This window comes from Leptopilina heterotoma, unplaced genomic scaffold, assembly GCF_015476425.1.
Source record: "Leptopilina heterotoma isolate Lh14 unplaced genomic scaffold, ASM1547642v1 Lhet_159, whole genome shotgun sequence".
In the NCBI taxonomy this organism is placed as follows: Eukaryota; Metazoa; Arthropoda; class Insecta; order Hymenoptera; family Figitidae; genus Leptopilina; species Leptopilina heterotoma.
The window spans coordinates 280719-307468 of record NW_025110873.1 but is presented as its reverse complement, the minus strand read 5'-3'; the positions used below and the strand labels follow the sequence as shown (position 1 = coordinate 307468).

The 26750-nt window shown below is 22.7% G+C and overlaps 1 protein-coding gene across 4 annotated transcripts in view; it reads right to left on the bottom strand.

The window, feature by feature from the left end:
- Nucleotides 1-26272, bottom strand: part of LOC122498756 (A disintegrin and metalloproteinase with thrombospondin motifs 16-like) — a 33808-nt gene extending 7536 nt beyond the window's left edge. The window contains exons 1-12 of one of the 4 annotated variants that reach the window (XM_043606665.1): nucleotides 26217-26272; nucleotides 19254-19324; nucleotides 17502-17713; nucleotides 17167-17256; nucleotides 13805-14006; nucleotides 13149-13278; nucleotides 10463-10592; nucleotides 9921-10063; nucleotides 6848-6903; nucleotides 4942-5068; nucleotides 1610-1774; nucleotides 902-1028 (exon numbers count right to left, since the gene is read on the bottom strand). In XM_043606665.1, coding sequence (XP_043462600.1) covers nucleotides 902-1028; nucleotides 1610-1774; nucleotides 4942-5068; nucleotides 6848-6903; nucleotides 9921-10063; nucleotides 10463-10592; nucleotides 13149-13278; nucleotides 13805-14006; nucleotides 17167-17256; nucleotides 17502-17713; nucleotides 19254-19260 — 1389 coding nt within the window. In that variant the 5' untranslated portion in view covers nucleotides 19261-19324; nucleotides 26217-26272. Of the gene's footprint in view, nucleotides 1-901; nucleotides 1029-1609; nucleotides 1775-4941; nucleotides 5069-6847; nucleotides 6904-9513; nucleotides 9567-9920; nucleotides 10064-10462; nucleotides 10593-13148; nucleotides 13279-13804; nucleotides 14007-17166; nucleotides 17257-17501; nucleotides 17714-19253; nucleotides 19325-26216 lie in introns of all 4 variants that reach the window. The other 3 variants (XM_043606663.1, XM_043606664.1, XM_043606662.1) reach the window with 3 other exon arrangements.
- Between the last annotated feature and the right edge of the window lie 478 nt (nucleotides 26273-26750).

The window sequence follows — 26750 nt, the reverse complement described above, 5'->3', positions numbered from 1 at the left end:
AAAGAAAAGTATTTTTTCAAAGTAAAAGTAGGTATTTTTAGTAAAATAGAATATTTTGAGTAAAGAAAAGTATTTAGAGTAAAGAAAAGTATCTCCAGAAAAGAAAAGTAGGTATTTCGAGTTAAGAAAAATATTTTGACTAAAGAAAGTTATTTTTATTGAAGAAAAATTTTTTAAGTAAATAAAATTAGGTATTTTGAATAAAGAAAAGTATTTTAAATAAAGAAAAGTAGATATTTCGAGTCAAGAAAGGTATTTTTAGTAAAGAAAAGTATTTTTTCGAAAGAAAAGCAGCTTTTTTGAGTAAAGAAAAGTAATTATTTTTAAGCAAAGAAGAATGTTTTTATTAATGAAAAGTATTTTTTCGAAATAAAAGTAAGTTTTTTGAGAAAATAGAATAATTTGAGTAAAGAAAGGTATTTTGACTATGAGTAAAGAAAAGTAGGTATTTTTGAACGAAGAAGAATATTTTGAGTAATAAATAGTATTTGTACTAAAGAAAAGTATTTTTTCTAGGTAAAAGTAGGTTTTTTGAGTAAAATAAATTATTTTGAGTAAAGAAAATTATTTTGAGAAAAGAAAAGTAGATATTTTTGAACGAAGAAAAATATTTTGTGTAAAGAAAAGTATTTTGAGCCAAAAGAAGAAAGAATACTTTGACTATTCCAAATTCCACAATTATGGAAATGTTTACTAAACTAAAATCACCATTTGGGGAAAAATGTAAAAAAAATATCCTTCCCCCATTTTTTATAGACCTGATGACGTTTGACATTTATTACAGTTATTATCCTCTCATCTGTTTAAAAAAAAAGAAGAAGGTTCGTGCATCGAACTCAAGCAAGTTTCTCTCAGGGTCAAGAAATGAAAGTGAAAAGGACGAATTATTAAAATTTCTTACAAAGCAAGCGCTCGTTCCACGATCCTTTCGACATTGTGCATCAAGCGATAATAATTTTCCTGGTAAAACTCTCGGCAGTGCTTCATCCTCGTGTGGTGCATTGTACAGACAAGTTGCTGTATCCCCACTGAGAAAAAATTGAAATTAATTCAAACCTCGTTACAATTTATTTCACACGCATTTCACGATTTACAATGTCAATTTTAAAATTTTCATAAATGATAAAACTCTGAAAAATAAGACTCTGAAAAATTCAATCACGTTTGGTTCAATATTATACTTTAATAAAATTTCTCAAAGTCAATTATTATTTTTAATTTAATTTTCTAGTTAGCCTGTAAGCTTGCAGGAAACTAAGAAAACTTACGAAACTGGAGGGGGGGGAGGCAACAGACTTTTATTGTAGAGTCAGCCTAAACGACTAAGAAATTTCTCAGATGGCGAAATTAATTTATATTAAGAGTAATTATTCTCAAAACTATTATTATTTTTAATTATTCTTAAAATGGAATAAAAATTGAAATTATATAAATACAGAAATGAAACTAATTGTGAAATAAATTTTCTAATTACACTTGGCAAAGTAAGCAAGAAAATTATTGCGCCTTTAAGATTTCGTTTCTTCGAATATTGCACACTTTTTTTACTTAAAAATATTTCATATATATATATTTATTTATAAATGTTTCAATTTCTACGGAAACGTACTTTAAAAAATGATGGAAAGACGATACGCTGCAATGGGACCACTTAAATCCCTTTTCAGTATGCCTGAGGTCACTCATGATGTAACCGTCTTCCCAGCGGCATTTTTCAGCTCCAGGTCCACCAAGGTAACTTGGTGGTGGCGAACCATCATGCACAGCTCCTAATCTAAAACAAAAGGAAAATTAATTCCTCTATAATTATAAATAAACATAAACTTTATCCTCTTACTTTAAAATACTTATGCAATTCATTTACTATATTTGTATTTTACTGAATCTCTCAAACTGATTTCTTTACAAAAAATAATAATTCAGCTAATTATTGACAATTTATATAATAATTATGATATTAATTAAGCAATTCCACGTGAATTGATCCAATAAAAAAAAGATGTTCTAATAAATACTTGAGTATTCCTATTTTTTTTCACAGGAAATAAAATGATTTTAAATCATTTCAATGTAAAGCTTTTTTGAAATTTAACTATTTCTAAAATTACAAATGTAATTCTTCGAAAATTCAATCATTTTTTGTTAAAATTTTCAAATAAAATTATTCAAAACTTTAATCATTTTATATTGTGATGTTATTTTGTTTGGATTTATAATTTTAATAGAAATTTTAAAATAAAAGTTTTAATATTTTTATTTTTTTATATTTTTATTTTTTAATACTTTTACAATAATTAAAATTTTGAAAGATTTCAATTTAAAAATCATTCAATTACTTCTAAAAATTACCACTATATCGCATTTAATATTCAATTATTATCTAAAATTTTAACTGACATTCAATTTTAAATCAATTTTTATTAAAAAGTTCTACGAGAATTCAATTAGTTAAATTTTAAATACAAAAATAATTAATTGAATTATTGAATATTTCTTAAAATTGAATTCTAATGCAAAAAATTTATCAAAATTTTTGAAAATAATTGAATTTTCATGAAGGATTTTATTAAAATTTTTAAAAATAATTGAATTCTTAAGAAGATTTTTATTATTTATAAAAATAATTGAATCGTTTCAAAAAATGTTATTAAAATTTTAACTGAAATGCAATTTAAAATCAATTCTTCTGAAAAAGTTCAACAAAAATTCAATTATTTAAATACAAAAATTAATAATTTATTGAGTAATTATGAATATTTCTTAAACTTTAATTCTTATAAAGAGATTTATCGAAATTTTATAAAATAATTGAATTGCTGTGAAGGATTTTTCATATAATTAAATTCATATGGGAAATTTTTTATTAAATATTGAAAATAATTGAATTTTGATAAATTTTTAAAAATAATTGAATCGTTTCAAAAAATTATATTGATTTTTAACTGAATTGCAATGTAAAATTAATTCTTATTAGAAAGTTCTACAAGAATTCAATTATTTAAATGCAAAAATAAATGATTTAGTAAGTAATTGAATATTTCTTAAAATTGAATTCTTATAAAGAGCTTTATCAAAATTTTTGAAAATAATTGAATTGTTATGAAGAATTTCATGAAAATTTTTGAAAATAATTAAATTCATTCAAGAATTTCACTTAAAAATGTATTGAAAATAATTATTAAATTCTACCAAACAAATTATACCGAAATGTTTTTATATAATTCAATTCTTTTAAAGATTTTTAATAAAAATTTTATGAATAATTGCATTTTTTTCGTGGAATTCATTTAAAATTGTACTAAAAATAATTGAAATCCTGCGATAAATTTTATTATTTATGAAAATAATTGAATTCTTGCAACGAATTTTATTAAAATTTTTAAAAATAATTGAATTCTTGCGATGCATTTTATGAAAATCTATTTAAATTTTAAATAATTGAATTTCTGTGAAAAATTGATTATTTATAAAAGTCATCGAATGTTTGCAAAGAATTTTATAAATTTCTTTCTAAATAATTGAATTCTTTTGAGAAATTGGTTATTAAAATAGTAGATATTGAAAATAATTGAATTACGAAAAATTTTTGAAATTAATTGAATCATTTCAAAAAGTGTTATTGAAATTTTTTTTAATAATTTAATTCTTTTAAAGATTTTTAATAAAAATTTTAAGAATAATTGAATTTTTTCGTGTAATTCAATTAAAATTGTACTAAAAATAATTGAAATCCTGCGTTAAATTTTATTATTAATATAAATAATTGAAATCCTGCGATAGATCTTATTATTTATGAAAATAATTGAATTCTTGCAACGAATTTTATTAAATCTTTAAAAATAATTGAATTCCTGAGAAGAATTTTATGTATAATTGAAACAAAATTGACAAAGCAGGTGTATAAAAATTTTTAATTTTCTTTTACACTTATAAAGATTACTTTTAAAAATAAAAGAAGAAAAACAAAAAAAGGATAGAAAAAAGAATAGAAAAAAAAACATGAAAGTAGTTTGAAATTGAATTCGTGTGAAAATTAGTTTTCTAAACCAAAATAATACTTTCTCCTATCTCAAAATAATACTTCTTCAATATACAATTTTCTAACCGATTTGTATAATATCTGGTAACAAGGTGCAATCTTGTTTCCTTCATTTCTGATGATTGAAAGGCAAAGTCTTTAATGAAAAAAAAAAGTTAAGGTCACTGTCAAATTACATTGGTGTGAGCAAACATATAATCATTTCTTATTTTTAGTATATAAAACAGCAGCTTTAACCAAAAAAAAATGTAATAAATATTTCTCGCTTTCAAACGAAATAAAAATGCCGACTTTTATAATTCTGTAAATTGTTCTTTCCCGTATAAAGAAGAATAAAAATGCCGTCTTTATAATTCTGTAAATTTTTCTCTTTCAGCAAAGAAGAAGAAGAAGAAGAAAGAGAAAAAAGGTGTAAAAATGAAACAAAATAAAGAGGGTTTTCAGCAGTCTGGCAGATATTAAGAAGCATTTACAGAATCAAGTATGTACTTTAAAATTTAGAATACAAAATGAAAATTTCTTTCATCTGTCTTACAAGTTGCAGATTAAAAATAAATAATACACATGGTAAAAAAAGTCTTAGTTTAAAATTTAAATTCATCCAATTTAGACCAGAAGTTTTTTCAACTTTTTATTCTAATTTTGTAGAATTTTTTTTTATTTTTAATGCAAACTTTGTATCGTGGGTGCGATTTTGTAATTTGACTTTGAATTTCGATTCAATATTGACTCTCATTTTAACTCTGACTTTCACTTTGGCTTTGACAATTTTAATTTTTTAAGAATAATTGAATTGATAAATAAAATTTTCAAAATCGTATTTTTTCAAAAATAAGTTGAAACTTTTTTCTTTGACTGACTTTTTTTTTAAATATATATAATTAAGAATAGAAAATACTTACAAGTGACCAACTTCATGAGCAGCAACAATAATGCCACTAAAGCCGCCAGTGTCCTCGATTATAGCGACAGAATTAACTTTTTCGAGTCGCTTGTTAACGACACAAGCTCCACCAACATACGCGAATCCTGCATTAAAAAACTTTATCAATGTCTCTTTCAAAAATATTCAATTCTTGTTAAAATTATACTAAATTTTTCTTTTGTCTATTACTTCAAATATTAATAAAATTCACAATTACTCCTTATTATTAAAAATTTTCCTATTATACTTAAATCAACAGTTAATATAGTTACTTTAAAAACTAACCCTCCTTTATTCATTCTTTCTAATTTCATACAAAAATAAAATACCAGAGAGCAAAATAATTGCCCCCTTGAAGCAAAAAATGAAATTGATTTTTTTGTTAATTTCGAGTTAATATTTTCGATTAAAGAGTAAAATATTAGGTAAATATTAATAAGATCACGGCTTTTAATTTTTTTTCGTCAGTCGAAGCGAGCCTAGCTTTTCTTTTTTTAAGCGACATGCATCTATATGGTGTTAATTTTGTAGTTAGAGTTGTTAAACAATTGTTTTTTTTAGAATGAAGAAGACTATGTCAAGTATCAATTTTAATTGATATGTGACAATTTGAAATTATTTTCTTTGTTTTATTTTTCAAAGACTTACCGACCGCGGTCCATATCAGAAATGCGTCCGAAAGAAAAGAAAGAATATGATAGACATAAAGATACTGAGATAACGCATTTTTTATCTACAAAAAGGAGGTACATCTCAAAATTATTTTCTAAAATTCGATTCCTTTTTGGAATTTTTTTTTTTATATAATCCTGAGAAGACCTTATTCTCTCCATGAGATTTTTGAATTATTACAAATACTGAAAGTGGAAAATGAAAACGAGAATTGAAATTGTAATTTGACTTTAAGTCTTAATTCGATTTTGAATTTGACTTTGACTTTCATTTTGACTTTTGATTTTGATTTTCACTCTGACTTTGATTTGGAAAGTAAAAGTGAAAATGAAAATAAATGTCAAAGCCAAAATCAAATTCAAAATGATAATGAAAGTCAAAGTCAAAAACGAATCGATATAGTAAAATTAAAATTTCAAAATCGAACACCAGAAAATGTTTTTTTTTTCACAAAATGAAAACAAATATCTTCTCAATAAACGAAATTTCTTTTTACAACCACCACTGTGAAAAAATCGAACATCACAAAAAATGAACTAAAAATAAGAAATAGATTTGAGAAAAGTTTTCCTTTTCCAAAAAATACTGCTTTATTCCCAAATAAAAAAGAAATGAAAACAGTGAATGCTGAAGAAGAAGTAAAGAAACGAAAAATAATTTCCCTAAATGAAAAATGTTATTTTAGTCACAAATTTTAGCAAAAAAGAAATTTTTCTATTTTTGTGTGTGGCGAAAAATCAAAAGGGAGAAAAAAAAGAGAGGAGGAAAATTAACACAAATTTTTGATACAATGAAGAATAATAGAATGTGAGAAATAAACTTATTTTCGTTATTTACAAAAAAAATATAAATGCTAAAGAGAGACCTAACCAAAAATGAATGATTTCTCCATTTGTACTAGAGATGATTTTTTTTTTTTTTTTTTTGAAAGAGAAAAAGGTGAAAAAATTTGAGAAAAAGAAACCAAAAATAGGAAGAACCCCGTAGAAGAATAAGAAGACGTTTTCCACCATTTCTTCGGAAAATTTTATTTTAAAAATAGCTGCATTGAACATTTAAATAAAATATTAAAAAACTGAGAGAAAAAAAAGAAATTAAAAAAAACATGTTTTTAATTTAATATTTTTGATTTTTCTATTTTTAAATTAGAACATTTTGTTCTTTCCTATTTCGATAAAAAAAGTGCATTTTTTTTTGAGTGAGAAACGTACCTGCAGTTCCTCTATTGCACACGTCATTCGCATATTGCCTCCTGCACATATCTAATCTGCAACGCAATAACAGAAAACATTTTTTTTATCATCGTTAATTAATGGACGATGACGTATTGACCACGTCACGAGACAAAATTTCGACACAAATCAACACTCTAATGGAGAATTAATGTAATCAATACTGAAAAACACTGTTGTCAAAATGAAAAAAAAAATAACACAGTTTGTCCACCCTATTGGAAATTTTTATTCAATTCATAAAAATGTAATTAAATCATCAAACGACGTGTTTACACGTTTCGTTTTATGAGCCCGCTTGGTCGCAGTCCTCCTCAATTCTGGGAAGTTAGAACGTTAATAAAAATTTTATATTCTTTACATTTTGTAACATATATACTATATATATATATATATATAAATTGTATAAACAATTCGGCTAATAAAAAAAAACACTAACAGCCAAGCAAATACTTCCTAGAAGCTTTTTCCTAATGCATGCAGACAAGCCAAACACAAACACAAATTTTTTTTTTAATAAAAAAATAAAATATCAAAATTCAAAATTGACAAATATGAAAAATAATTATGTGGATAAAATATTTAAAGAAAAATATTTTAATAAATTTATTTTTAATTGGTAAATGTTCGAATGTAGTCATTCTGGATATCATGCCATTTTATTTAAACCTCAAATCTCGATCTTTTCCTCTTGTTTTCATTTGTTAGTTTATTTGGAAAAAATATCTTGAAGCAACAATTTTTTATTTTCGATTAAATATATGAGGTTTTTTAAATTTTTATTTTTCGAGATTTAGAAGTATATTACTAAACCGCAAATTTCACAAAAAAAAAATGTTCATCCAAAGCGAGTCCTCTGTTAGAAATATTGTAAATTTCTTTCTCGAATGATTAATAATTTATTAATTAACTTCTTTCACATTTAATAATTTATTAAGTTGATAATTAGAAATCTTCAATAAAAAAAAGGCTTTAATTTTTTCCCACCAATTTCCTTGGGACTAAGCAAACATTCATTTATTTTCATAAATAATAAAAGTTTTCGTAGGAATTCAATTATTTAAAACAAAATTTTCAAAAAATTTTTTGAAAAAATAACCAATTATTTACAAATTTGTTAGCAAACATTCAATTATTTTCATAAATAATAAATTTTTTTATAGGCATTCAATTATTTTCGTACAAAATAATAATTCAATTATTTAAAACACAATTCTTATAAAATTTTTCTAAAACAAAAATATTTAAACAATTTTTTATAAAATTCTTCGCAAGAATTCAATTATTTTTATAAATAATAAAATTCTTCTCAAAAATTCAATTCTTTTTAAAAATTTGAATAAAATTCGTAGCAAGAATTGAATTATTTTCATAAATAATAAAACTTATCGCATGATTTCAATTATTTTTAGTGAAATTTTAAATGAATTCCACGAAAAAAATTCAATTATTCATAAAATTTTTATTAAAAACCTTCAAAAGAATTGAATTATATAAAAACATTTTGGTATAATTTGTTTATTAAAATTTAATAATTATTTTCAAAAATTTTCATAAAATTCTTCATTACAATTCAATTATTTTCTAAAATTTTGATAAAGCTCTTTATAAGAATTCAATTTTAAGAAATATTCAATTATTTACTAAATTATTTATTTTTGTATTTAAATAATTGAATTCTTGTAGAACTTTCTGATAGAAATTGATTTAAAATTGAATTTCATTTAAAATTTGAATAAAATATTTTGAAACGATTCAATTATTTTTATAAATAATAAAATTCTTCTTAGGAATTCAATTATTTTAAAAAAATTTAATAAAATCTAAAAATTTTTCGAAAAAAACAATTATTAAAAATAATTTTTATAAAATTCTTCTCAAGAATTCAATTATTTTTAAAAATTTGAATAAAATTCGTTGCAAGAATTGAATTATTTTCATAAATCATTAAACTCATTGCAGAATTTCAATTATTTTCTAAACAATTTTAATTGAATTCCGTGAAAAAATTCAATTATTCTTAAAATTTTTATTAAAAATCGTTGGAAGAATTCAATTATTTAAAAATTTGTTGATAAAATTCTTTATGAGAATTGAATTTTAAGTAACTTTTAACTATTCAATAAATTATTTATTTTTGTATTTAAATAATTGAGTTCTAGTAGAATTTTGTATTAAAAATTGATTTAAAAATGAATTTCACTTAAAATTATAGATAATAATTGAATTTTAAAAGCAATATAGAGTGAATTTCTAGAAATAATTAAATTTTGAAATTAATGTTTTTGAAAAAGTTTAATTGAATTTTTGTTTATATATTTTTTCGCAGTAATTATTAATTAGAAAAAATCGTAATTACCAATAAAAATTAATTGCAACTATTAGTAAAAAAATGAATCGTATTTTATTAATAAAAAAAAGGTAATTAAAAGAATAGTAAAAAATTGAAATAAATCGAGAAAGAAATTTACTTTATATACCTTGAACGAAATTAATAAAAATACCTATACTCCCGTTTAGAATAAACAGACGTGTGAATTACGTAAGGTCAACGTTAATTTTGTAATTACGTTTTCTCGACAAGCACAACATACCTAAATAGGAAATTAATAAAAAATGCATTATCAGTGTATAATAAACCATACCGGCAGTTCCCTTAGTGCAGCGACCGCCTTTCCTACGACGGCACATATCATACCTGTTTGTCGAAATAAAAATTTGACATTGAAAAATTAATATTTCAAAATTTTATTACCTCTGTTGATTAAAAAAAAAAAGTCAGTTTCTTTTCCCTCTGTATAAAATAAAAAATAAAATGAAAAATTCCATAAAATTCCTCTCTATCATTTCTAGGAAGTATTTTCAAATAAAATTAAACTGTAAAAATTTAATATAAACACTAGAGTAAAAAATTAGCATTAGTTTTTTTTCCCTACTGGATAAATTTTAATAATTAATGAAATATTTTGAGGTATTTTTGATAGTGAAAATTGTGCGTAATTTTTTTATTTTCTGTATTAATTATTAACCCTAAAGAAAAGACACTCCTTACTTTGTGACGGCAACAGCAATGTCGTAGACCGGAAGTCTCCTCTCGCGGAAAAGATATTTGCCCATATCGGTTAGGGCAGCCGCTGAATCGATGGCATCGCGTCCAACGCGATTTCTTTCTAAATAAGGTGTCGCGTCCCTACCCTAATAAAAAAAATATTTTCAATGTGCAAAATTTTTTTTTTTAACAATATTTTGAAATAAAATTTTTCAAAGATTGAAATATTAGAAAATTAAAATTTTCAATTTATTCCCATTAAAGGCTGATTTTATTAACTTCTAAAAGGCATTTGAATTATTCAGAAAGAAAAATGTCGACGTAAATTTACATAATTTGAAAATTCAAAAATTAAATATTAAACTATTCTGATTGTGTACAGATTTTTTTTGAATGTTAAAATAATTATTAACGTTAAAATTCTATTTGTGAAAAAAAAATTTTTTACGAATCAAAAGAATATTTAATTTATTTATAAAAATAATGAATATATGTAAATTGTAAATGTAAATATTAATTATTGTATAATTGTAAATTTTACTCACGCGTGATATTATAATTCCAGCGATGCTGATTCTAATTTTAGGACCTTTTAGTAATTTGTACCTAAGATCCACTCCATTCCAAAATGAAACAAAGTAACGCTTAATTTGCACATTGTCACCGCCGTGCAATCTAAAAGCATTTTAAAAAATCTTACATTTTCTTCTTTTTTTTAAATATAAAGAAACACTTAACAGAGATGATAATAATTTTACCAGGAAACTATTTATTGCATCTACTAAAACTAAATTTACTAATTTTTTTACGATTTGATACTATTTGGATAATTTTTTTTTTTTACATTTCTAGTATAAAAAAATTAAAAATTGAATCAAGTTCTTCGTAAGAGTTCAATTATTTTTATAAATAATAAAATTCATCTCAGGAATTCAATTATTTTTAAGAATTTTAATAAAATTCATCACAAGAATTCAATTATTTTCAAAAATTTTTAAAAACCCCTTTATAAGAATTCAATTTTAAAAAATATTCAATTATTCATTAAATTATGTATTTTTGAATTTAAATAATTGAATTCTTGTAGAAGTTTCTAAGAAGAATTTATTTTAAATTGCATTTTAGTTAAAATTTCAATTTTATGTTTTTAAACGATTCAACTATTTACAACAATTTTTCTAAATTCAATTATTTTCAATATCTACTATTTTAATAAAAAAAATTCCTAAAAGAATTCAATTATTTAAAAAGAAATTTATAAAATTCTTTGCAAACATTCAATGATTTTTACAAATAAAAAAATTTTTATAGAAATTCAATTATTTAAACATCATTTTCATAAAATTTTTTCAAAAAAAAATCAATTATTTAAAAAGATTTCTTGAATTCAAATTAATTCTTCGCAAGAATTCAATTATTTTTTAAAAATAATAAAATTCTGGTCAGGAATTCAATTATTTTTTATAAATAACAAAATTCTTGTCAGGAATTCAATTATTTTTTATAAATAATAAAATTCTTTGCAAAAATTCAATTATTTTCATAAATAATAAAATTTTTCGAATGATTTCAATTATTTTTAGTACAATTTTAAATGAATTCCACGAAAAAAATTCAATTATTCTTCAAAATTTTATTCAAATTCTTCAAAAGAATTGAATTCTATAAAAACATTTTGGTATAATTTTTTTATTCGAATTTAATTATTATTTTCGATACATTTTCAATTAGCTTCCTTGAAAAAAATTCAATTATTTTTAAAATTTTTATTAAAAATCGTTGGAAGAATTCAATTATTTTCAAAAATTTTGATAAAGCTCTTTAGAAGAATTGAATTTTAAGAAACATTCAATTATTCAATATGTTATTTATTTTTGTATTTAAATAATTGAATTCTCGTAAAACTTTCTAATGAGAATTGATTTAGAGTTAAAATTCAATTAAAATGTGAGATAATATTTGAATATAAAATGCGTTAAGGTGTGAATTTTTAGAAATTTTAAAATTAATTATCGAGTACGAAGCCTGATATCGATTTTTAGAAATTTTTAAGGAAAAAAATAAAGTTTATTTTTTTAAAAAATGAAAGAATAAAATCAACAAATTTTTTTTATTAATTTTACAATAATAACTATAATTTTAATAATTTTTCTGGGAAATATTGTATTAAATGAGAAGTTGCAATAAAGCTGTATATAATAAATAAAAAAAGTAAATTGTCTTTTCTTTAAAAAAAACTCCTTCGCTGAATTTTTTATTGCGCATGCGCCAAAAGAAACATATGATTATTTTAAAATGGCGACCACCTTTCTTCGGAGGGCGTCACATATTAATTTTTATTTAATTGAAAATAATAATCCAATTTTTCTTTATGAACAAAAATAAAAATATTTTTTTGTTAAATAAAGGATGAGTTGTTAATGAGAACTATACAACATTTTTTTTTTTGTGGACATAGCCACGAATGCGAGAGGACACCAGGTATATATTTAAGTTTAGAAACTTGCAATTCAAAGTCAAGTCGGTCAATCTTTGTTCCCCTGTTCCTATAGCCAAACATTTGCTCTCGAGTGTAAACAGAAGCTCAGTTTATCTTAAAATAAAATCTATATAAGATGAATAAAATATTTAAATTAGCAGCCCCTCTCGTGCTTTTACGTCAGTTTCTAAAAGGGGTTTGAAATAAATAAATAAAGAGGCAAATTTTTTGAAAATAATTTCTGAAAATTACTTCTATTCCAAATTTTCATTTACTATTCTCTATTATTTTATTTATTCTTTTTGTAAAACACTTTTATTTTTCAGGTGAATTTAAATTTTCAATCTTAAATTAAAGTTCACATTTTAATTATAAATTTGGTATCAATTGAAAATTTTTATGAATATAAATAGGCCATTCATAAAAGTTTTATAACGTTTATAAATTTAATATAATTAAAAAAATATTATACAGTAAAGAATTTTTTTTTTTTTTTTTTTTTTTTTTTTTTTAATATAAAAAGTATAACATTAATAAAATCAGCAATTTTAGGGGGTGGGGGTCTATAAATAATGAAAAATTGTTAACGTAGTTTTTGGACGCCCCCTAATTTAGGTGTGACATTCAAAAAGTGAAAAATTTGATTTTCTTTTTGCAACTTCTCAGTTTTTTTCAGAATAGAAGAAAAATGATTAATTTTTTTAATAAAGTAAAATTAATGGAAGAAATTAGTAAAAGTAAAAATAAATTACCTGTAACCATCATAATCTACTATACAAAGAATTTCAGGATAAATAACATATGGCGCATCACGTTTCGATCTAACGCTGACCGATCTTTTCTTCCTGAATCTCTTTGACAAATGATCTGGCTCCATAAAAGCTATAAAAATAAAATAGCAAATTTTACTACTCAAGTGAAATTTTATTTTTATTTATTTATTTTTTATTTATATTTTCAAAATAAAAAATTAATATACAATTTTGTATGAACCTCAAAGTAAAAAAATTGCTCTAAAAAACTCTTCCAGATTACCAATTCAAAACATCATTAATATTTCATTACCGCTCCTTACTCAGAACGAAAATGATTTCACATAATAAGATAACTGGAATAAAATTGAATATCAAAGCACCTCATTATATTACAAAAGAACTAACAGGCCAAAGACCTCAAAAAAAAAAAAAAAAAAAAAAAAAAAAAACATAAAAATCAGAAAAAGGGTTTAAAAATGATTCATTTAACCATAATTTTTGTTCTTCCTTATTATCTCTTTCCTTTTCTTCTAAAACATTGATTATAAAATCATCGAATGATAAACATAAACCTAATGTTTGAAAAAAAAAAAATTTGTCGACATTTTATTAAAAGTGATTTATAGAATTTTTCTTAGAATTGAAGAACTTACCAAAGTCACTAAACTCGTCGTTTAAAGGACGTTCTGATATTTTAAATACAACATGATGATGTGTGTTCTTCAGGTTTCTTTTCACCCTCGTGACATTGGGCAACAGGTGTGGTTCGTGAAGATTTTTAATTTGACTCACGACTTCTTTTATCACACGCTCTGGAAGTGGACGAATCACATAGTCCGATCCAATATTCCCATGCTGAATTAGAAAGAAAAATCAAAGGCGGTCATTTAAAAAAAAAAAAAAAAAAACTATGCCAACTTTTTTTTTACGACTCAAATATTTTCTTATGAATATTTAACATATCTTATTATTAATTGCTTCCTTCCTTCATTTCAAAAATTATATATCAACCTTCCAAGAAGTCACATTGCACGATATTATGCTAAGCATGTTTTTATTTTAGACGAAATGTTATAAAATTTAATGCAGAGTTTGTGAATTCTTTTTATACTATTCACGTTGCACATAATTCATAGAGAACTGAAAATTTAAATATTTTTCGGAAATGTTTCTATATAGATTATTATAATAAATTCCCTAGGGAGTAAAATAGATCATTTTTACCCTGGGGTATAAATACTCCGCCTAGGGTCTAAAGTAAATCGTTTTCCCCTGGCAAAGCGAAAGTATCACTAGAATAAAACAACATTATTTTTTAGATATTTTCCAATAATAAAAAAAAAAGGTCCTAGGGTCTAAAATAGATCATAATTCCCCTGCTGAACTCTACGAGAGTATAGCTAGAAAGAAATAAAATTATTTTTCTTTTTTTCAATGAAGTAAGTAGGACAAAAAAAAACCACTCGTCGAGTTTGAAAAAGAAACAGAAAATTAATGAGAGTTTCAGGGGGGCGGTACATTAAAATTTATTGGACATAAATGTTATAGGATGGAAATGATTAGATCACCATAAAGTGTCATGCACTTGTTGATGGAATTGGCAATTTCGAGTTTTATCTCAAAATGCATTGCATCGGTCAGATTGAAGAAGAAAGAGAGAGTGAAAGCTTAAAAGGTCAAAACAACATGGGGTCACTAAAAGAAAAAAAAAAGGAAAAGAAAAAACAACGCTTTTGCGATTCATTACATAAGTGCAAAAACCTAAAACATTACGTGTTTCATTTAAAAGGTTTTCGATCTTAAATGTCCTAATCGCTATATAGAAACACACCGCGGCAAAAGCATCTTCGAAGTCATTTAATAAAAACGGACTTTAATTTAATGCAATAGACTGGAAAATTCAATTATTTTTAACCTTTGCTTATACATTCAAAAGAGACGCACTTTTTACGTAATGTTATTTATTTCCATGGTATTACTTTTTTTTTTATCTGAAATTCGTTATTTTATTCATAGTAAAAATTGAATTTTTGGATCCAAAATTCAATTCAATTATTGAAATACAAAAATTAACAATTTATTGAATAATTCAATGTTTTTGAAAATTCAATTCTCATAAAGTATTTTATTAACAAATTTTTAAATAATTGAATTCTTCCTACAATTTTTAATAAAATTTTTAAGAATAATTACATTTTTCAAGAAATTTGATTAAAATTGTTTAAAAAATAATTGAAATTCTGCGATGAGTTTTATGATTTATGGAAATTCAATTCTTGCAAAGAATTTTATTAAATTCCTTTTTAAATAATTGAATTTTTTGGGAATTTTTTTATTAAAATAGTAGATATTGAAAATAATTGAATTCTTATAAAGGAGATTTATCAAAATTTTATAAAATACTTGAATTGTTATGAAGATTTTTATTAAAATTTTTAAAAATAATTAAATTCCTTAAAGAAATTTAATTAAAAATGCATTGAAAATAATTATTAAATTCTAATGAACAAATTATAGCGAAATTTTTTTAAATAATTCAACATTTTCTACGATTTTTAATAATATTTTAAAAAATAATTACATTTTTTGAGGAATTCATTCAAAATTTGCATTAAAAATAATTTAAATCTTGCGATGAGTTTTATTATTAATGAAAATAATTGAATTTTTGCAACGAATTATATTAAACTTTTTAAAAAGAATTGAATTCCTGAGATGAATTTTATTATTTATAAAAAATAATTCAATTCATGCAAAGAATTTAATAGAAATAAAGATATCTTCTTAAAGAATTGATTTTTTTCGAAAAATTTTATGAAAATTGTGTTTTAATTTTTAAATAATTGAATTCCTGTGAAAATTTTATTATTTATGAAAATAATTGAATGTTTGCAAATGATTTTATAAAATTTTTGAAAAAAAAAAAATAAATTCTTTCAAGGAAGCTAATGAAAAATTTATTGAAAATCATTATTAAATTCTAATAAACAAAATAGACCAAATGTTTTTAAAAATAATTAAATTCTTTTGAAGAATTTTCTAAAAATCTTTTTAAATAATTGTTTTTTTCGAAAAATTTTATGAAAATTATGTTTTAAATAATTGAATTTCTGTGAAAATTTTATTATTTTTAAAAATTATTAAATGTTTGCGAAGAATTTTATAAATTTCTTTTTAAATAATTGAATTCTTTTTGGCAATTTTTTATTAAAATAGTAGATATTAAAAATAATTGAATTTAGAAAAATTGTTGTAAATAGTTGAATCGTTTAAAAAAATAATATTGAAATGTTAACTAAAATGCAATTTAAAATAAATTCTTCTTAGAAAGTTCTACAAGAATTCAATTATTTGATTATAAAAATAAATAATTGAATATTTCTTAAAATGTAATTCTTATAAAAATATTTATCTAAATTTTATAAAATAATTGAATTCTTATAAAGAGCTTTATAAAAAATTTTGAAAATAATTATTAAATTCTTAAAAAAAAAATTATGCCAAAATGTTTCTATTTAATTAAATTCTTTTGAAGTATTTTAATAAAATTTTTAAAAATAATTACATTTCTCCTGTGGAATTCATAATTTTACCAAAAATAATTGAAATCATGCGATAAATTTTATTATTTACGAAAATCATTGAATTCAGGAAAATTTTGAAATTTTGCCAAGAATTTTATTAAAATTTTCGAAAATAATAATAAAAAGAATGATAGTACTAATAATAATAATGAAAGCAATAATAGTAAGAAAATAAATTCGCAACATTTTTGAACAAATTGGAAGGATACATAAATAAATTTGAATCTCTTATTTCGAGCAAAGGAAGAGCAAATGCCAACGCCTTTAATTGTCAATTGTGTTGAGGTGAGTGCACGTGCACAATAAATTGCAACCGGTATTGCTATAATTATAACATCAGAGGCCGGGGCTAAGTTGGCGAAAGATTGTTTGTAATAATAGACATACACACAGTTTCGAAAGAAATGTTAAGAAAGAACAAGGCTTCTTACAACGAGCACTTTCTCATCCTCGTTCCGGTGCAGCACAATTGATGCCATATTCTCCTCGTCCTGGTAGGCGTCACCAATATCTGTACTCGTCTAAAGAAAATACAAATAATTATTATTCATTACAACTCTTTTTTTTTTAAACCCAATTTTTATTATTTACAATAGAAATTATTCTTATTTACAATAAATATACTCTAATTCTTTAAAATTGAATAAATAAAGTAGTTACATTATTCATTTTTCTACTTTTACATTCTCATCAGAAATATGGTGAAAAAGTGAAGAAGGTTTAAATTAAGATTTCTTTTTGGTAACACAAAAAAAAATATCCTTACTTCCGGTACTATCTCATAATCCAATCCATTTGGTTGCGAATCATTTCTAGTGACTGTCCACATGGATAAATGATCTCCGGACCACAATATTTCTGTTGGCTCCAGGGACAAATGGAAATCTTTTCCGAACGCCTTGAGATGCACTTCCTGTTTTGCATCTTGACTTCTCTTGTGCACCGAATGTAATACTGGTACCACTTGGTATATTGGTACTGAAAATTAATATTTCCCAATGAAATTTAATTTTTCAATTCACAATCAAAATTATTATCATGTAAATTGAATAATTTCATGGACATGTAAATTTAAAAAAAAATCGATGCATTTCTCGAACCACAATTTATATTTTTTTTTTGAAAATATTTTGTTTTTATATTTTTATTTAAAAAAAATGAATATATTTACAGTTAAGATAAAAATAACTGAATGTGGAAAAGTGGACATGAAAATTTTACTGATTCACATTTAGAGTGAATTTATTTTTTAAAAAAGAAATTTATTTTTTTCCTTTTATATAAAAACAAACACTTCATTTAAATATTGTTCATTTTAGCATATAATATTTTGTTTATTCGCAAAATATTTTCAAAAAAACAATAATCCGCAAAAACCTTAATGCAAATGAGTGAAATAGATTAACATGAAATTAGAAAAATTACACTGGATGGCGAAAGAAATGATTCACAATTTTAATTATAAATTTATAATAAATAAAATTTAGAGAAATTTCATTTTATATAATAGATTAATTATTTACTATTTGGTATTAAATATATATTAATTAATGGTTTACAAAAATAAAAATTTCAATCTAACGCCATAACTACAAGGGTAAAATTGTAAAAATTTTTTTTAACATTCGGTTTTAAAATAACACTATAAAGGTAAAATTTGTATTTCTTAACATTCGGTGTTAAAAGAAAACTATATTTTTAATATAAATAAATTATAAATATTTAAATACCAAATAATAATAATATTATCAATAACCAAAATAATCAATGCACGTGCTTAACCCAAAGCCAGACACAGACAAGTGAGTGATAATTTTTCAAAAAAAAAAAAAAAAAAAAAAATCTGGTTAGTTTTGAACGAGGTTTTGAAAAAGAAGAAGAAAAAGAGGAAAAGATGAGGTCACGTATGAAACAACACATCCATTCGCGACAATTTGTCGAATATAAAGAAATTTTAAATATTCATAGAAATGATTCACGGCAATAAATAAGGATTTAAAAGTTTTTTGGACAAGAGAAAAATACACGATCATTGACGTAATCTTCTACCATGGTGGATTATTATTCTTTGAATCATTAAGTCAATGACCCAATCTAATGTCTTCTTCTTCTTTTTTTTCTTATGAGAACTTTCGTAGGTAAAAAAACCAACGAAGAAAAATGTTACAAAAAAAGTAATTTAATTCTAACAATTCTAAATTTTTGTAGAAAAATTGTAAATAATTTTTATTACAGTAAAACAAAACATAAAGAAAAGGAATTAAATGAAAGTATGAAATAAAAGTAAGAAATAAAAGTAAGAAATAAAAGTAAGAAATAATAATAAAAAGAATAAATAATAACAATACGGAAGTAAAAATAAACAGTTCAGCGATCAAATGTGCACAAAAGCTCGAAAATGTATTATAATTAAAGTAAAGAAAAGACAAGAGAAGAGAAGAAGAAAAAGTTTTTAAAAAAAAAAGAAGAAGAAATCAGCGCCTGAACGTCTGCAGTGGTGATAAACAGTTCTTTTTACTTTTCATTACCGGATTCGTGGTCCGTCTGGAACACCGACATCAGCTCCTCCCTCGTCATATGTTGATGGATCTGAAAAATCAATTGTTCCACAGATCAGAAAAAAATTGAAATTCTCAAAAAATGATTATTCATTGTTTAAATAGAATTAATAAATCAAATAAAACCGAAAATAAATAAAATAAACAAAAACGTAAATCAAAAAATTAAAAATTAAATAAAAAATTAAATAAAAAAGTAGATAAATAACTAAATAAATAAATAAATAATTAAATAAATAAATAAAATTAATTTTATACAAAATGGAAAAAATCGAAGACTACAAAACTAATCTCAAGGACATGTTCTCTATGTTTCACACCCAAGTATTAGCGAAAGTTGTTCAGATAAAGTGCCACATCTAAAACGGAAATTTTCATGTAATTTGACGTTATTACGATTAGAGACGAGAAAAAAATTGAAAAAGAAGAAATTGTATCTCCCTTTTTTCCCTCGTAAATGGTATATTGTATTTTCTTCCTGCTATGAAAAAAAAAACAAAATTCTTCATACAAATTTTTAAAAAATGTTTCTGCTTATTTTTAGAAACTTACACTTTAAATTAAAGTATATCACTTTCACGAATTATGAATTTATTTATTTTTTACTTAAAAAAAATACGAATTAAGAAACAAGGAAAATTTTAATAGATTTATAATATCATATTAGTGCAACGACCTAATTTGCCCTTTATTAACATTTTTTATACTTTTTTTGCCTCAATTTAAAATTTTTAGAAAAACTATGATTTATATGGTTTATTATTATTATTATTATTATTATTATTATTATTATTATTATTATTATTATTATTATTATTATTAAAATCGTAGTTAATAACTAATTATAAGAATATTGTACTTCTTCAAAATTATTTTCATAATTTATTATTGAATTATTATTTTCAAGAATTTTTAATTAAAATTCTTCTTTAAATCAATTAATTTTCGAAAAAGTTCTCTGACAATTTTCAAATCCATTTGTTTACAATATTCAATTTTTCAAATTTCAATTATTCGTAATTTCTTCAATGAAATATATATATATATATATATATATTAGAAAAATAAAAACTTCAAATAAAATAAAAAAAAAATCCAATTAAAATTTTTCAGAAAAATTAATTTCAAAATTTAATTATTTCTAAAAATTTACGCTATATTGCTTTTAATTTGAAAATTTGTTTTAATTTTGAAACATATTTAAATTTCTGCGAAGAATTTTATTACTTTTAAAAATAATTGAATTTCTGCAATTATTTGTAATTTCTCTAAATTCGTTTAATTTATGATTTATAGTAACGACAAAAAAAAAATTTATTGTATAGCTACTTTTTTAATAAAAAAAAAATTTAATTTTTTTTAAATTATAGAAAATTAAAATTAAAAAAAAATTTGTTACAATAATACCTACTTTTTAAAAAAAAATTTTTGTCTGCCATATTTTTAATTTCAAAAATCAGACGTTATATTCATAATTATCAACTCTAAAAACCCTGAAGTAATAAGTTTCAATCAAATCCGATTGATTTTTACTTTTTGTCTGCCATATTGAAGCCGCCATTTTGAATTTTGATCGAAATTCATAAACAGGCCTTGAAAAACCCTTAAAAACGAAGTGTATAGTAAAAATTTAGTCAATGATTTTAGATTCACTATAGATTTCAGTTTATATATTGAATTTTATTTTTATTATTACATTTTTTTCTTTTTAAAAACTTTTTAAAAACTTTTTAAAAACTTTTAAAAAAAAAACTTCATGCTATCTTGACTTAAACTGAGTATAAAAATAAATCTCGTGCGCGTAAATTGTATGCTAAATTGTGTGTGGCAAAGATATTACAGATACGTTTGTATAATGTAATTCGCGAATGTGGATCCTTGTTTTCCTCTTTCTAGAGCAGAAGGATGGAAGGGGGGGGGAAGGGGGGTTTGGAAGCATTTTGTCATTTTATTTGATTTCACTTGAGAAACAATAGTTAACTCGTAAAAAGGAGAGCCTATTGCTTAAATTCTGGTTTCGCCAACATTATAAAACCGTGTATACATTGTGGAAGTGTAGTTACACGATTCGCGGCCATTATGGAGGCATTGACCAACAGTTCTCTGAGAAAGTTTCATCACTGGGATGCCCGTATATCCGATTTACCTCCTCTGACAATGTTAACAATTTGCAGCAAAGTTACATTGACGGGGCAAATTTACTCTTGTCACACCGCAAGCAACAAACAAGTCTAATAAACTAAATTCTTCACTTTTAAATTTTAACATATGGTCACTTGACCGTATTTCAAAAAAAAAGAAAATATAATGTAACTTTTTTTATTCATCATCGAAGAAAAATTCATCGACTTTTTTTTCTCATTCACGATCATTTGCAAGTCGGAGAAAAATTTTAAATTATAATTTGACAAAGCGGTTTTCAATTCTAGTTAGTTAAGCTGAAAGTCATTCGTAACAGCTGTCTACTTAGGATTTAAACAGATTATTCTCTGTGGCTGAAATACTTGCGGGTCGCGTTTTATATAGCGAAAAGTCTAATATGGTGCTGCTAAAAAAAAGAAATCCCGATTGGAGAAGGGATGCGGAGAGAGACTTAACTATATATTTTCTTTTCACTCAATAAAGTAATGTAATCATTACATTGTAAATTGTTTGACATTTAGTGTTTTTCGAATATAAAAGATTCATTTTACGGTTCAAAGGAAATCATGCATAACCGGTTATGTATTCTAAACAATAAGAGTAAAGTGTTATCCAATTTTAAAGTGCAAAATCTAATTTATAATTTCTTAATACTTTAATGTTTATAAATATAAAATTATTTTCAAGTGTGAAAAAAAAGTCGATTTCTATTATAACATAAATAAACAAATTGAAAGTGGATATTGAGTAATTTATTTGTTATAAACCGCATTTATTTTTATTTTCATTTAAATTGTAAAGTAAAATATTAATGTGCAATTTAAACCATACTGTAGAAGAAAAGTCTTTACTCTTTAGAAAACGTAATTTCAAATCTCATTTGCACTATTTTATTGTAATTTCCTCGTTTATCACTTTCATTACATAATTAATGAGTAATATACATAGCGTGTGAATTTAAAAATGTCTCAGACTGTTGTAATTTTTTTTTTTTTTTTTTAGAGATTTACTATTTTTTCGAACCTTAAGGTCGTTTATTGCTTTCTCGACAGTTACTTTCACAATTTTTATTTTATTTTTATTTTTGCAATTCAAATAAATGAAACAGATTTTATAAATTAAGATTGTCGTAATGTGTGAGACTATAAAATTTTATTTAATATTAAATTTTTATTTTAAATCCGAACTAAAATACTAGTCAGGGGGTCGATTATGTAATTTCGCTGTAACTCTCACTTTCTTTTTTGGTTCCATTTTGACTTTCACTTTCATTTTCAATTTCATTTTAACTTTGACTTTCATTTTCAGTTCCATTTTTGCATTTCACTTTCATTTTCACTTATATTTTGATTTTAACTTCAATTGAAATTAAAGAAAATTGAAATTGAAAATCAAAATCGCACCCCTCCCCCCCATTAGCGCTCACATTTTTTTTGCGAAAAACTAGAAATTTTTTTTTTAAAAAGTGTGTACCCCCCCTCCTTGGTTTTCACAGTTCTTTGCCTATTGGACTGCAAATAATTTATTAAATAATTAAATATTTCTTAAAATTGAATTTTTATAAAAAAATTTTATGAAAACTTTTTAAAATAATTGAATTTTTCCAGCGAATTTTAAAAAACATTTTAAGAATCAATGCAATTTTCTTATAATTTTGTTTTTAAATTCTATAAAAAATGATTTCAATTCTACGATAAATTTTGTTATTTATGAAAATAATTAAATTCCTGCAACGAATTTTATTAAAAATTTTTTTAAATAATTGAATTCCGGAGAAAAATATTATTTATGAAAATAATTAATTTCTTGTGAAGAATTTTATTTCAATTCTTTTAAATAATTGAATTCCCATAAAAAAATGTATTATATTTGAAAATAAAATAATTTAATTGGTTAAATAATTACATTTTCCGAGAAATTCGATTCGATTCACAAATCGTAAATTATTTATGAAAATAATTAAAGTATGTTGCTTAGAAATTTTTTAAAAAAATTGTAAATAATTGAATTCCTGAGGAATTTTTTTATTTTTTGAAAATAATTAAATGTTTGCGTAGAATTTTATTAAAAACTTTTTTAAATAATTGAAATCTTTTAGAAAATTTTTGAAAATAATTTAAATTTTGCCAAGAATTTTATTATTTCTAAAGATAATTGAAATTTTAAAGAGAATTTTCAAAAAATTTTCAACATAATTAAATTTTGGCGAAGAATTTTATTCCTTTTAAAAATAATTGAATTTCTGCAATCATTTGTAATTTATCTAAAATTTTCCAAATTATATCGTACAATTTACAAACTTTTCTTCCTTTTTCAATCAAATTAAGGGTTTTTTTTTTTAAACTGACTTTCACTGACTTGAAACAAATTTACGAACCTTTACAGTATTTACAGACCTAGTTCGAGCCCTGCAAATGGTTAATAATTTAAACATAAAGTAAAAATGAAAATGAAAATGAAAATGAAAATCAGTTATTAAAGTAAAAATAAAGTGAAAATGAAAATGAAAGTTGTAATAAAATTACACAACTGGCCGATAAATAAATTTTTGAAGCAGTATTCCTTAAACTCTGCGCGATCATTTTATCTTTTTAATTTATAGTTATTAGGTTTCGAAACGCGAATCAGGAAGGAAAACATCCTATGAGATAGTTTCAAATAAGCAAAGAAGTATAATATTGACTGGCATGGACCATTCGAATATGGACTGACAGGCCATTAAGAGTAGTCCTATAGACTAAAGCAAGTTGCATTTATATCATAATGATTGGAAATTATACTTATTTCCTGCTTTTACATCGATCCCTTATGGTTTCACCAAATATCCAATTTCCATTAAAAGTTTGTTTGCAACACAAAATTTCATCCATAAGAAACACTTTCCCGCTAATATATTTTTATACACACTTGTATATATATATATAATAGTCTTGATGATATTAAATCTCATATACATTTCAACAAAATTATATTTATCACATAATACTGCATAGAATTTAATTTTAAATTTAGTACATACTACATTCCTTTTTATGACTCTCAATTTATTTTCAATTTCAATTTATTTATTTTATTGTAATGTTGAAACACTATAAAAAATATAAAAATTAAAAATTGATAAGGGTCCTTCACAAACTTTTACTCTTTAGCTTAAACTTAAAATTTATTAAGTTGAAATTTAAATTTTAGAAAAAGAATATAAAAATCGTTATTTAGTTTCAATTTAGATTTACTTCTTAGTTATATAATTTTAATTTTCAAATTCTTATAATCTTAAATTTTTAACTTAATTTTTAATCATAAAATATAGAAAATAATAATAGTGGTGAAAATCGAAAGAAAACATTTCACGGAAAATGATTCGAAATCTTTAAATTTCATGCTTAAGAAAGAGAAAAAAAAGTTAAATATTATTTGTATAAGCATAAATCGTTATCTAAATAGAACAAATTTATTTAAATCAATTATCGAATGGTTGATATTTAGTTTTTTATAACTGGATAATTTAAAATACGCGTAACTGAAAATTTCAAAGATAAGAGGCAAATTCGTATTAATTTTCATAGGAATAAAATTATTTCATATCTTTATTAATAACACCGCAAAAGTATTATACAAACTCTACTGCGTTTTATTAGAGAGATATCGCAAAAACTATTTTACTAATTAATTAATTAAATTTTTTTTTAAATTAAAAATCCAATTTTTGAGATCAACTCCTGTTAATTTAAAAAAAAGAAAATGTTTTTTTGGAAAATATCCCCCAAATTACAATTACAAAAAAAAGTTTTCAAAAACAAAAGAATATCAACTACCAATTTTAGATTGAAAATTAAAAACTTAAAAATACATTAATTTTGTTTGATAATTATTTAATCATTAATATTGAAAATATATTCTTTGTAATTTACGGTAGAAATTCAAAACGTCAAATTAAATGATAAATGCGATAAAAATTCTTTTTGAATTTCTATTTATCTTTTCTTTTTTTTTAATCTTTAAATGAACATTTCCGTTTTATTTTCTATTTCAACAAAATATATATATATAATTTTTTTTTTCATTGTGGTACTTAAGGAGCGTTAGTTGTTAGCAGTGAAACGCTCGGATGAGCGCGAATGATCTGTCTATATAGTAATTTACGGAAGTGGCTTTGATATTCAAGCAGAAACATAGTGATTATTCGAGTTACTTCCTAATTACAAAGTAATTTACATAAGAAGGTTCAATGCTTTGATTCCAAATAAGATCAAGCCGCGCGTTCGTATCAATTACGAATGAACTAAGCGAAGGACTGTTTGAAAGTTCATGGGCACTCACTCTCGAATAATAAAAATAATAGAATTAAAAATAAAAAAAAATTTAAATAAAAAAAAATTAAAATAAAATTAAAAATAAAATTAAAAATGAAAATAAGAAAATAATTACCCATCTTCCAAAAATCAATATTCACAATTATAATATACTAGTAACTAACTTTTTACTTACTTTTTTCAATAAAATTAGCAATTTTAAAAATAATAGAATTTACAAATTTTTTAAACTTTTTCTTAAAAAGACTAAAAAAAATACTTAAATGAACAGAATAACCGATTTAATTATTATTTATTTAAAAATTTATTTAAAAATTTTTTTTTATTACCTATGTATTTTTTTATTTAAAAAAAAATTAATAAAATTATACGTAAACATTTAATTATTTTCATAAATAATTTTATAAAAATAATTAATTTATTATTCTATTTAAAAAAAACTAGGAATAATAAAAAATATAAACTCACTCCGTAGCATCGTGTAAACAGTTGAACGACCACGAATAGGAGGAAAGTGACGCGAATCATCTTGTGAAGAAAAATTCCTGATTGGCTGCGCCACATCGCTAAAACAGTAAAAAAATTAAATTTATAAATAAAATTGTATAGTATCCAACCTCTTAGCACTAGATTACAGTCGAACATGTCTGAATGCAACTCTATTTAAAAAAAAAAATTTTCGCAAAATCAAAAACACCCAACAAAAATTATCCCTCAATTACCAGAATTATTGCAAAAATATTACAAAATTAAATAATCAAACAATTTTTAAAGCATTGTTTATTAATTTACAGTAATAAATTTAAAAAATCGAGACAGGTTTCACTGTACCCCGCATAATATAAATCCTCCTAACGATGGTTAATAACGAAAGGTAATTAAAACTAATTAATTAAATTGAAAAAACAATTAAATAAGACCCTGAATTTACAATATAATTATACTTAAAAAATTAGAAATAGTTTTTCCTGTTTGATTTTATGACATTAATAGATAGGATAC